Raw genomic sequence first — 12,323 nt, 5'->3', positions numbered from 1 at the left:
GATGGGAGGTCATGGGAAAACATCAGCATGCTGATGTGGAGCAGATGGCGTCTCAGTTGTTTAGAAAGCACCGTTAAGAGCAGCAGTCATTAAATCAACAGACTGGAAAAGATTTACTTCAGGCTAAACTGACCACACACACCATTTCCCACAATTCCCTCCAACATCGGCAACAACTTCCTGTTTGAAACGATCCCGATGTTCCGCTCATCGTTGAGGGAGTTCAACAAACCTTTTACGCGATTTTGACCTACAGTCAAAGTCCTTCTAGAAGCAAGCCTCGCCACTTGGCTGCCATTTTGAACACCTCAGGGCACCAATCTGGGCAAATATGTTGAAGCGTTAGCTCAGTTAAGTTAAACTTCAGCGCTCACCTGAACATACAAACTCCACGACCAGCCAAAAAAGTTCATGAGATTTTCTTCTCCTTTTGAAGTTCCTTCAAAACTCTTGGAGCGCTCCGTCTAACGATGCCTCTGCTGCAGTGAATTTCTTTGACTAAGAAGGTTCTAGTTTTGGGGATTTTTTTAAAAGCTGAACTATTTGGCACAATTTGGTCTGTAGGTGTTTCTGTCCTGGTTTCAGTCTCCGGTCGTCTAGGTAGTGGGGCAGCACCTTAGGCGTGGCCACCATGTTTGGATGACGCCTTGGAAGTCACTCTCTGACCTCATGAATCCACGATTTCACCACAGAAATCAAACTTTAATTGGGCCCAGTCGTGGGTTTCAGGTCATACTCAACAAAACATTCAGCCTATTTTATAAATTATGGTCATTCTAAGAGTTAAAACATTATCCAGGATGTGCTAATGACTGATTGGGTAATGACTTTCAGTCACCTAGTACCCTCTCTCTCTCTCAGTTAGCTCCGCCCCTTGCTCATCACATCAAGGTTTAAAACAATAAGAAGACAGAGAAGACTTCAGCTCGAGGCTTCATGAAAAGGTCCTGACTAACCGATTGGTAACATTCTGCTGTCCACCGACGTTCACGCCTTGATTTTGCTCCTCACTCAGACCTGCCAACACCCTCAGTCTTCCCGGGTTTCTTCAGGCTCGTTTCTGCCGCTTTTATCACAGATATTTTTCTTTCAAGGCCATCGGTGAGTGTAGCTCGCCTTCATCCTTACACAAGCCCCTCTTCACCACAATGGACCAGCGCAGCCTTGGCATAGTCACAGTGCAGAGCTCATGCAGATACAAATATAATTGACTTTATTACTGAAATTATTTGTGAACCTTTTGGCTATGGGTCGCTACCCGTGAACATCCTCAGACTGCACTACATTTGGTAATCAGAGTTAAATTCTCAAGGAGTTGAACCTCCAGATTAGTAAACATGCCTTCCCTCCCTCCCTCCCTCCCAGCCACCCAATCAATAAAAACAAGCATTGACAGACTCAGCCAGAAGCTGATAGCCAGTATATTGTAATCCATCTCTTTTCTTTCTCTTATCTAATCCAAGTTTAGATCGAGCGTATCCCTGCTGTCATGAGGCAAGACTCAAGATAGGAAAAGGTGTCTACCTTCTTGCATGTCTTTGGACAGTGGGAGGAACCCAGAGTACCTGGAGACAATCCATGCAGTAACGAGGAGAACATGCAAATTCAAAACCCGGACCTTCTTGCTTTGAGGCAACAGTGCTCGCCACCACGCCACCCCCAGTTGCTTAATCCTTGTAAGGGTTTGGTCTGTGAGTTGTGTGTGCAGGTAGGTCAGCTGCTGGAGAAAAGCTTTACAGGTCAGTCTATCATCACTCAAAGCTGGTCAGAGACAGGTGGGTCTGTAAGCTGATTAACGGGTTTGTAGGTCATCTTTTTTTCAGCACTGTTGATACTTTTTGACATGTGAACAGTGAGACACAAAATCCTCAGTTCCCATTTTAAATGAAGCTCACGCATCCGTCTGCCGAGTTTCATGTTCTGCTGCGGCGTTCTTTTGAGTTACTCGTGTCGTTGTTTTCATTGGTTGGATTGAACTGATGTATATTTTTACTCTTCAAGCTCCTTCATTTGACTTTGAACATTTACAAATATAGCCCTGTAAAAATCCAAAGGAACATCCACCTCGCCGTGATCATAAAAATCATATCTAAATATATACCCTCCCTGTCTAAAACCAAGTACACCTTTGTTTAGTAACATATTTAGGAAGAGCAGCAGTTTGTTGTCATCTACCCAAATCCTCCATATTCCAAGCCAAGCTTGACACCTTAATAAAACCTTTAACAGCAGAGATGTTTTATAATCCATGTCTGGAGTGATGTTTCAGACCAGAACCCTAAAACAGGGCAAAGCATCCAAAACTGACGTTTTTTTCAGGGATATGGACTCTTTAAAGCTAGATGTGACAATATGGTACGCCGAAGGTTGGCACCTAGTTGCAACACAGGCCAAGAGCGTGGTTGGAAAGCCGCTGGCAATGCCAGCCACTAGGGAAAAAACTGTTTTACCCAACTGTCTGACAAGTGGCTGCTGGAGGTCGGTGGCAATTACTCAAAACCGGGCACAATGAGGACGATTCGCCGAAAACCTCGCTGCTTTGCTCACTAGCAAACTGTCGTGGTTGTCGGTAGTTGTCTACCAAGCAGAGGTGAAACAGCAAAAGGTACGAATTATTATTATTTTATTTTATTTTATTTTTTTACTATTTAATTTGTAAAAATGTGTATACATACACACACACACACACACACACACACACACACACACACACACACGCAGGAAAATATTTAGTATACACATCCAGAAATGCATACACTATTATATATTGTACATATATTTATTAGTTTCAGGTTGGCCATTCTTGTATTTTGCTCGTTTGTGTTGTTGTGTTTGCACATCTCTGTTGCTTGTGGGGCTCGCACACAAGAATTTCACTCGCATGTGCTGTGCCAGTGTGCCTGCACATGTGATGTGACAATAAAAAGTGATTTGATTTGATTTGATTTGAAACCGGAAATGGAGGCCATCTTTAATTCAAAGTTTCACTACCGCTCTGTGACAAGTTGGCAACTTCAACACAAACTGCAGGGAATCTGTTAGAGCCAAAACAATCACAAGGAGGTTTTTGGTTAGAGAACTGAAAACTACTTGGTTATAGAAAATAATACCTAATGAGAAGCCAACAGTTTCTTTATAATTATTGGTTAGGACTGAGAGCCCAATGCCATCATCGGTGTAACCTGGTGCATCGCACATCAACCCCACAGGAAACCTTTTGGTTTCTCTGAGATGCCAACAGTGACAAAACTGCAGTATTTGATGTCCTGGGAATGAGAATGGTCTGAAAGCTGATTCCTGCTCATACTTTTGTGCTCGCTGGCTACTCAGCGAGAGAGCGCTGGTGGGAATTCAACAAACAAAGAGACAAGAGAGACAAACTTGGGTGAAGTCCTTCAAAAAGCCAACAGTGTGGAGCCTGACGTCAGTGAGCAACGTGTAGGTGGAGCGATGATTGTATGAAAAGTTGGAACAAGAAAGGGAACAACAGCAGGTGACTACAACGAGGAAGAAACCCATCACAAAATGGCTACAAAAGAAAGACGGTTTTCAGTTTTAACGCAGAAGTTCTTCGTCTATGTCAGACTCCTGTCTCAGCAGCAGGGCGAGCTAGAGGAGCAACAGCAGCACAAAGATAACCTCGAGCAGCCCACGTATTTTTGGCACTGCCCCCTTCAGACAAAATGCAAATACATCATATAGAGGGCGGCCGCAAAGCTCTGCAGCGCACCTACAGACCATCGGCACACAACCAAACAGGAGCCTGGGATCGTACCACCAACCTTCTGATTAGTAGGGAACCCACACCTGAGCAAAGATGGGGGCTCTGGAGGTCAGTGTGGGTTTCAAGTCATCCCTACGAGTCTTATGGTTATTATGGAGACTGGTGAGGCTCTTTAACAGGTTTCGCTTATTGCTGGCAAGGTTTTTTAAAACAAACAAACAAACAATTCAAATGCAAAATCAAGCACATAGATGACTGAAGCTCCATGTAATTTGGGGTGTGGCATAATTTCAAACAGACTAAAGTTTCTAGTCATTTAAGTCAGCGATTCATAGGGATGCTGGATGCCTTGATCACCAGGAAATCACACTCCAGGGCAGTTCTGTCATTCCATAGGTGTTTAATTTGATCACATCAGAGGCCCTGGGAGTTCTAATATGTGTTGGAAATTGGAATATTCATATTAAATACAACTCTTAAGAGACTCTCTCCAAATGCCTGGACAACTCTAAAAATGTGAAGTGAACTGGGAATGATGGATTCATTATTAACTCATAGACAGACGATCAAAGACTGCTGTATTCAGGCTGGAGACCTATTGAACCACTCAGCTGTTTATTTAACTTCATTTTGGGGTAATAAAGAGAAAAAATGCATACTTGAGACTTAACACAAGCTTTCTAAATGATATGAAATGTAAGGAACTCATAGAGGTATCATTTAAAGACTAAATGGATAACAATAATATTGGGGACGTGTCGCACAGAGCTTTAGGAACATTTAATGCTCGACCTGCCCATTCTGCTGAATTCACCTTCATCATTTTACCACTATGAGGCTCAGTGTGTGTGTGTGTGTGTCCGTGTGTGTGGAGGGGGTGTGTCCGCGTCTGTCTGCAGAAACAAACCAGCTCAGACAGAAACTCAGATCACACCATCTCCATCCTGCTGTGCAGCCACATCAGCCTGGGATGAACAGCCACATTTAACATCGATGGATCAGGAGCCCATCAATAAATCACACACACACACACACACACACACACACACACACACACACACACACACACACACACACACCGAGTCTGGCTGTGATGGACTGGCTGTGATGGAGCCTCCTCATTGGTTCCTGTCTGTCTGATGTTTCTGATTCAGTGTGAGTGATGATGGAATAAAGCAGAGAATCGATCAGATGACATGTGTCGGATATCGACACATGAATGAAGCCTGTTTCAGCTGAGCTGAGAGCAGCAGCAGCCTCACATCTGGCAGACGCAGTATCATGCAGCCATACTAGCCTACATTCACTGCAGCGAGATGTCGGTCAGTGTGTGCGCGTGCACGACAGCCGGAGTGAGCGCGCGTATGTCACCCCCAAACACCCTCCCCCACCCCCACCTCCCCCATCATCAGGATTATTCTAGTGATGTAAAAAAAATATTTATCCGAATAAAATAAAGGCAAACGGGACGCGCCGAGCACGGCGAGGCTGCAGCCGTGCGTGTGCGCGCGAGCCCGTGCAACGCCTGTCAGCAGGTATATGGAGTGTGTGTGCACGCGGTGCAGATGTATGTGATGCTGCCGGAGACTCACCCCTGGTCAGGCTGCTTCTGTCCATGTACATCGCGCAGCAAAACACAAATCCGGTCATTAAAGAAAATGTTGGTGCGGGGAGAGAGCGGCTCTCCCGGTCCACAGCAGCCGAAGAAACCGGGTCAGAGCCACGCACACGCACGCACATACACACGGGAACCCACCGGACCGGCTCGGACTCACAGACACACCGACAGACCGACGGTCCGGACCGACCGCAGACCTGCAGGCTGCTGCTTCGGGATGGATAAGTAGGTTATATCCGCTCGGTTTGATTCAGGGGGCTGCCCGGTGTGTGAGCGGCGGGCGGCGGCACAGCGAGTGGAGGAGGGGAGAGAGCGAGAGAGAGCTAGTGAGATAAGGGGGAGGGGGGGCTCTCAGTCCTCCATTTTGGTTTCCATGACAACAAATTAAGAAGATACAGAGAGGGGGAGATGGGGGTGTGATGGTGGTGGTAGTGAAATGCAGAGGTGGGACCAAGTCATTGTTTTGCAAGTCTCAAGTAAGTCTCAAGTAATGTCAGGCAAGTCAGAGTCGAGTCTCAAGTCACTGGTGTAAAAGTCCGAGTCAAGTCACAAGTCTGAAACTTTGAATTTCAAGTCCTTTCGAGTCTTTAAAAAAAAAAAACAACGAAAAAATAATGTTGCAGTTATGCTAAATGTAAATGTTAGACCATGTAATTTTAAAATCTGTGTTTTTCTCAACACATGACAAAATAGTGAACTTAGAAAATATACACAAATTGTGAAATTGCACCTCTTTAAAATGCAGCTCAATTAAACCTAGCTCCAAGAATAATTTTCACCGACAGTTCTGAGATAAGCTGCATGTTATTCTTGGATGCGGTTGTAGGACCGGCTTTAAAATCGCATGACAAAAATATCATACACATTAAAAAAAACTGTATCACCAACGTAGCCTGGACAACATTTGCTAGTTAGATGAAGTCAGCTATCTCATCTTAGCATATTTATATGCATATTTATAATTATACGGTTCTTGGAGTGAGTGCATACACTCATGAAGTTTAGTAACTTCAGGTCACTGCAACAAGCCCAGGTACAGTTTACCGACGGATGGGTACAGGACCTTGAAATGCACCGTGTAGAACGAAAGACCATCGTACGTATCATAAGTTTACCAGTCTCACAAATCGTCGTCATAAATACACATTCGTTAACCGTTTATTAATAGGACCTTTGAGCTCAACGGTAATTAATTAGTAGTGGAAATAATTTCTGGTAGCATTACAGAAATGTAGCAGTGACAATAATACTGTATGCTGTAATCGTACTGGGCAATTAGTGATACAAAAAACCTGTTTTATCCTGTGAATAAAAGTATATGTTTTTGTCAATGTACCATAATAACAGAAGCGAAACACAATATTGTGTCAGGACAATTCACTATTTATGCACAATAAATAAAGGAGCATAGCGCGACAATTTCTGTTCAGCGCCAGACTTGCTTGTAACCTATATCACTAATTATGTTATGAAAATGACGCATTAACTACTAAAAAACACTGACCTTTGTGTAAATGCTTGGAGCAGACTAACCTGTGAGCTGGAGGGTTCTGGGACGTTATATTTGGTCTTTGAATGGCTGCAATCCAGGCCACCCGTCGCCTCTTTGTTACTTCGGAAACATGGCTCGAACAATTTCTCTTCAACGAGGTAATCCGATAACAACCGATCTCTTTACCCGTCGGCTTCCCGTGGCTGTCATGCGACCGGCTATTGCAGTTAATAATACAACAGCTTCTTGTGTTTCTTTTTATCGCTGTATAACTGATTTTAATTGAAAGCCTGCGTGCGCTAGTACCGCTTGCCACGAGTTCCCAGAATCCTTTGCGGTTCTACCCGTGAATGACGTCACATTTTCAATCTCTATATAATATGCATGTTAAATTTTGTATTTGGGGTAAAATATCAAGTCTTTTCAAGTAAACCGGTTCAAGTCCAATTCAAGTCCCAAGTCATTGGTGTAAAAGTCCAAGTCAAGTCACAAGTCTTACAACATTTTTTCAAGTCAAGTCTAAAGTCATAAAATTAATGACTCGAGTCTGACTCGAGTCCAAGTCATGTGACTCGAGTCCACACCTCTGGTGAAATGTGTAAATACATCAGACTGATTGACAGGCGAGGCCTGATCACGTGGGTTTATGGAGCGGAGGCTACAGACAAACTGACTCAGATTAATGTGAAGCTGTTTCTCTTTCCCTCTTTCTTTCTCCCCTTCTTTCCCCCAGTCAAGTCTGTCCCGTATTCAGTAAGTGAAAATAAAATAAACAATAAAAGGTGAATCAAATGGACCATTACGGCAAGGCTGGGATGGTCAATTTGGTAAAGTAAATCCGTTGGGCATCTTTCTTTGCCTTTAGACAACAATTCTGATGCAAAAGAGCCAAACGGGACAGGCAAAAAAACAAAAAAAAAAAAACCAAAAACATTCATCATCTTAACTTTAATTTAATGGACCAGTATGTCATCAGTGTTTAAGAATTCTGAGGAAGTCACGTAATTTCACCCTTAAATGCTACATTTTGTTTTATGGAGGCATTTTCACTGCATAAATCAATTTGTGTTTACATTTTTTATTAATAACAAGCATTTCCACCACACGTAGTTTCACTGTCTGGAGAGACACCAGAGACTTTCAGAGTACCTCTAAACTTTATCTTTACATTACAACAAGATGCTAAAGTTTTGATGATTTAGATCAACAGCAGCTAGCTTAACATTTTTCAAGAGCTTCCAGAGATGTTGTGTTGTAGTGGACTCTCCCCATTTGCCAATGCATTCTCATCCTGGTCCATAATACAGATACCTGCACCTAACCCTTATGTGCCCAGGTGTCCTTTGGTGGTGGTGCTCTGATGTAGCACCAACACTGTTGTGTCAATATTATTCACTGAAGAGTAAAAGTCCTGATTCGCAGACCTACAAAGTGCACATTAAGATGCTGGATGGATTGGAAGCAGTAGCTTTAAAAAAACAAAACCATCAATGTCTTGTGTGTGTTGCACTTTGGTGTCATCATGTATTTGCTTTTTACTTTTACTTGCAGAAAAAAAAAACTTTTTTAGGTTTAGGTGGCAAAAAAAAAAAAATTGTGGTTTGTGTTAAGACACACCCCTTCACGTAGTAACCAATGGAAACAGTGGTTTCTATGTGACTGCAAGTCTCTTTATGTATGTGCATCCCTTTATGCCGAGGTACGATGTAAGATATGTAGCTTTGCAAGCTCAAGTACAGATCAGCTGATTGGATACATAAACAAATGATCTGTAATCTAATTGGGTAGAACACCTGGGAAATGCATCGCCCCCCAAACGACAGCAAATTTAAGTCTGCTGTCATCTCATAAACTTTGAACATAACTAGTTTAACTAAAAAGTGTAGGTTGCTTCTGTTTTTTTTTTTTTATCCAGGTTTGTCTTTAAGAAGGAGGGGGAGGACAGGAAATGAATCACTGAGAGCTCAACTCAGTGTATGCACCCACAAGGGCTGCAGAGAGGAGAAAACAAGCTGAAATTAGCATGTTTTTGAAGTAAATTCCTCCATCCTGTTCCTCTGTCTGTTTTCGCTTAATAAAACAAGTAATCCTGACCAACAAAGAGTTGATCTAACTCAACCCCACAGCGAGGTCACTGGATGATAAACAAAAACAAACACACCTCTGTTATTAAGCTGCTGACACACAGACAGACAAACAGGCTGATCGAAAAGGATGTACCCCCCGGGTCTTCTGGGACTAAGCTTAAAACAGCACACCCACATCGGTGTTACATAAAACAAACACACCCTACTTACTGAGGAGGACAGAGGAGGAGAGTCACAGCTCTAGAGTAACAAATCAAACACACCCTCAGGTGAATGTGCCTTGAGACAGTTAATCTCCACCCGTCTGTGGAGACTGAAAGACAAATGCACCCAAACACACATAATAATAATGGATTGGATTTATATAGCGCTTTTCAAGGCACCCAAAGGGTCCACTATTCATTCACTCTCGCATTCACTCACTGTTGGAGGCAGCTATGGTTGTAGCCACAGCTGCCCTGGGGCAGACTGACAGAAGCGAGGCTGCCATATCGCGCCATCGGCCCCTCTGGCCCACACCAGTAGGCGGTAGGTGAAGTGTCTTGCCCAAGGACACAACGACCAGGGCAGAGAGCCCGGGGATCGAACCGGCGACCTTCCGGTTACAGATACGCTTCCCAACCCCCTGAGCCACGGTCGCCCCTACATTACTATTATTATTATTATTAAATTCACCCAAACACACATCAGAGAGGAGAAAAAAAAAAATCAAACACACCCTGTTATTTTCTGGCAAGTGAGGAGATAAAGCTACAGGCTGACCTCTGACCTCACACACTAACACACCTCCCCTCCCCCACAGCAGCAGTGGATGACCCGGTGACCTACAGAGACTCCAGTTCCCTCATCCATGCCCCCAAGGACAGATGAATGGACAGAGAGCATTCAGCTGCTTTAAAGCTCAAGCAATGGAACAGCTGACACACTTATTTATTTCTATTTTCTTTGGGGGGGGGGGGGGGGGGGGGGTGCTTTTTTAAAACAGCTGAAAGTAAAGAGCCAGACAGGAAGTGAGGGGGGGTATATGTAACACTGGTCGATGGCGGATGTGAACTAGCATGAACCACTACAGTTTCTAAAAGTAGAAACACTTGAAATGGCAGTGCAGTCAATAGAAATTGTTTAATTAAGAGTAGAGATACTAGAAAGCGGGAATAATATCACCAACAGAAAAAGTAGAAATAGCAGAAAAAAACAGAAATAACAGCAAATAGTGACAGATAACATAAATAAAAGTAGAAATACTAAATCAAATGAAATGACAGCAAAATTACTAGATTTAACACGAGGCTGATACATTTAGAAATACTAGATTACAATAAACAGAAACGGTACAAATAAAAAGCAGAAATTACAACACAATAAGTAGAAACAGATTTTTGGCAGGAGGTGTTACGCAATATAAATACGCCTTTTATTAATTCCCGTCACTGTTTAATTCAGTATAAAATTGTACATAGGTTACATTATTCAAGGGAAAGACTTCACAAAATGTACCCAGACTGCTCTCCTCTCTGTGAAAAATGTATGATACATTATGGAAATCTGTTACATAGTTTTGCACTCTGTCCAAGGCTTCAGGGTTTTTGGTGTGACATTTCTACCTACCTGTCTAAGATTCTTAAAAACAAGACTGAGCCAAATCCAACAGTAATTTTCTTTGGGATCTCCAAAGAAATACAAAGTTTACAACATTCTCAAAAAAGGTTTATATCATATGCATTGATTATCGCAAAGAAATTGATCCTGCAGCTTTGGAAAGGCAAAGAGGTTCCTGTGTTAAAGATGTGGCTTGCAGAACTCAAATACTCTTCACCTTGAAAAAATAAGATATACCATGAATGACAATGTGAAAGTTTTTGAACTAACTTGGCACTCTTTATTTGCGTATCTTGGGTAAATATAAATTTTTGGCAGTCGGGGGATTGGGGCCCATAGAGGTTTTTTTCTTTGTTTATTTGTCTGTCTTGTTTTGTTTAGAGAAAAAGGAGGCATAAGTTCTACTAATTTCTAACAACTGCGATACCTGCTTCTAATAAAACATATATTTACAAAAAAAACAAAACAATAAGTAGAAACAGTATAAAATATAAGTAGAAATAGTAGAAACAGCACAATCAGACATAAGTAGAAACATTAGAAACAACAGCGCAAGAAAGATAAACAGCAGGAAATAAGTAGAAACAATGCAAACAACAGCAGAAAAAAGTAACAATCAATAACAACAGTAGAAGTAAATGTGGAAAGATTAGAAACATCAGCAAAAATAACAGCACAAGTAACAGTACAAATAGAAACAGTGTCAACAAAAAAGCTCAAAGTAAAAATGAAAAAATGACAAAAATCAATAGAAACAGCAGAAATACCAAAGCCAGAATACGAGCAGATGAAAGAATAAAGAGCAGAGGACGTTCCAGCAGCGCAAGCATGAAGTAGAAACTTGAGAAGCCAGAGGGGAAAAAAAACAACCACAGAACTAAAAGTAGACAAAAGTAAAACTGAATAAAGACCATAAAATGTTTTCCACACTGATAGAAACAACAGTAAGTCCCTTTTTCCCTGTTTAACTGAACAGTTTGTTTCTGCACGTCAAACTGTGTGTGATCAGCAGAAAAGTTAAAATCTGACAAAATCATTAAAGTGGAGGAACAGAAGAATCATGCAGAGGCAAAAATAACTGATGATGTTAACAGTACACTAAAAAAATTAGAAGTTGGCTTCACTTAAAATTTCACTTAATAAAATGCATGTAATGTCACGGCTTGAAAATTGTGGGCAATACTTGTCTAGTTCACTGAGTATGCAGACCTATGAACTCAATATAATATGAAAGAACTGCTTTATTTGACCTCAGTTTAGCAACTTTTAGATTATATACATTTTGAAGCTGTTATGGATGCTCTAGATTTCTTTTTATGAAGCTAAGAGTACTGCTGTGCACAGACTGTACAACAGATGGGTGTAGCTACCTTGATGTCACCCATTGCTTTCAGAAGCCTTCAGATTAGCATTTCTGTTACAGCCATGTTGGACACACAAACTGGCTAACAGCTTGTGCAGTTTCATGTAATTCCACAGATAATCCTCGATTCTGAAACCTAGCATAACTAATATTTAGAAAATTAAGTTATTTATTTATTGAATGAGACCCAAAATGTGTCACTGAACCCATAAACTCAACATGAAAGTGTTTACAGAGGTCAAAATTAAAAGCTGTTTTCCACTAGACTTCTATAAAGCCAGAGGTCTTTGTGCAACGACAGCCGGTTCGTCTGGTGGCTTTCATACAGAATCACGATGTAAGGCACTTCTGCACTGGCTTGGTTTTTTCAGCATGGAAGTTACGTCCATGTTTTATGCTGTACATGGTTTTGCACAATATGTGTTAAAGAAAGAAAGTGG

The 12,323-nt window shown here is 41.9% G+C and overlaps 1 protein-coding gene across 2 annotated transcripts in view; it reads right to left on the bottom strand.

Annotated features, from left to right (window-relative positions):
* fgd1 (FYVE, RhoGEF and PH domain containing 1) overlaps nucleotides 1–12,323 on the bottom strand; it is a 40,263-nt gene that overhangs the window by 17,240 nt on the left and 10,700 nt on the right. The window contains exon 1 of one of the 2 annotated variants that reach the window (XM_085344062.1): nucleotides 5,317–5,464. The exons of the other annotated variant lie outside the window; for it this stretch is intronic. Within the exon in view, the coding sequence (XP_085200188.1) occupies nucleotides 5,317–5,464 (148 nt within the window). Of the gene's footprint in view, nucleotides 1–5,316; nucleotides 5,465–12,323 lie in introns of those variants that run through there. 2 annotated transcript variants of the gene reach the window in all.

Source organism: Diplotaxodon limnothrissa, linkage group LG20, assembly GCF_057381915.1.
Source record: "Diplotaxodon limnothrissa isolate DT_005_m linkage group LG20, D_limnothrissa_male_GT1.1, whole genome shotgun sequence".
NCBI lineage: Eukaryota > Metazoa > Chordata > Actinopteri > Cichliformes > Cichlidae > Diplotaxodon > Diplotaxodon limnothrissa.
Note: the sequence above shows the minus strand (reverse complement) of the source record. Positions and strands in the feature narration are given on the sequence as shown.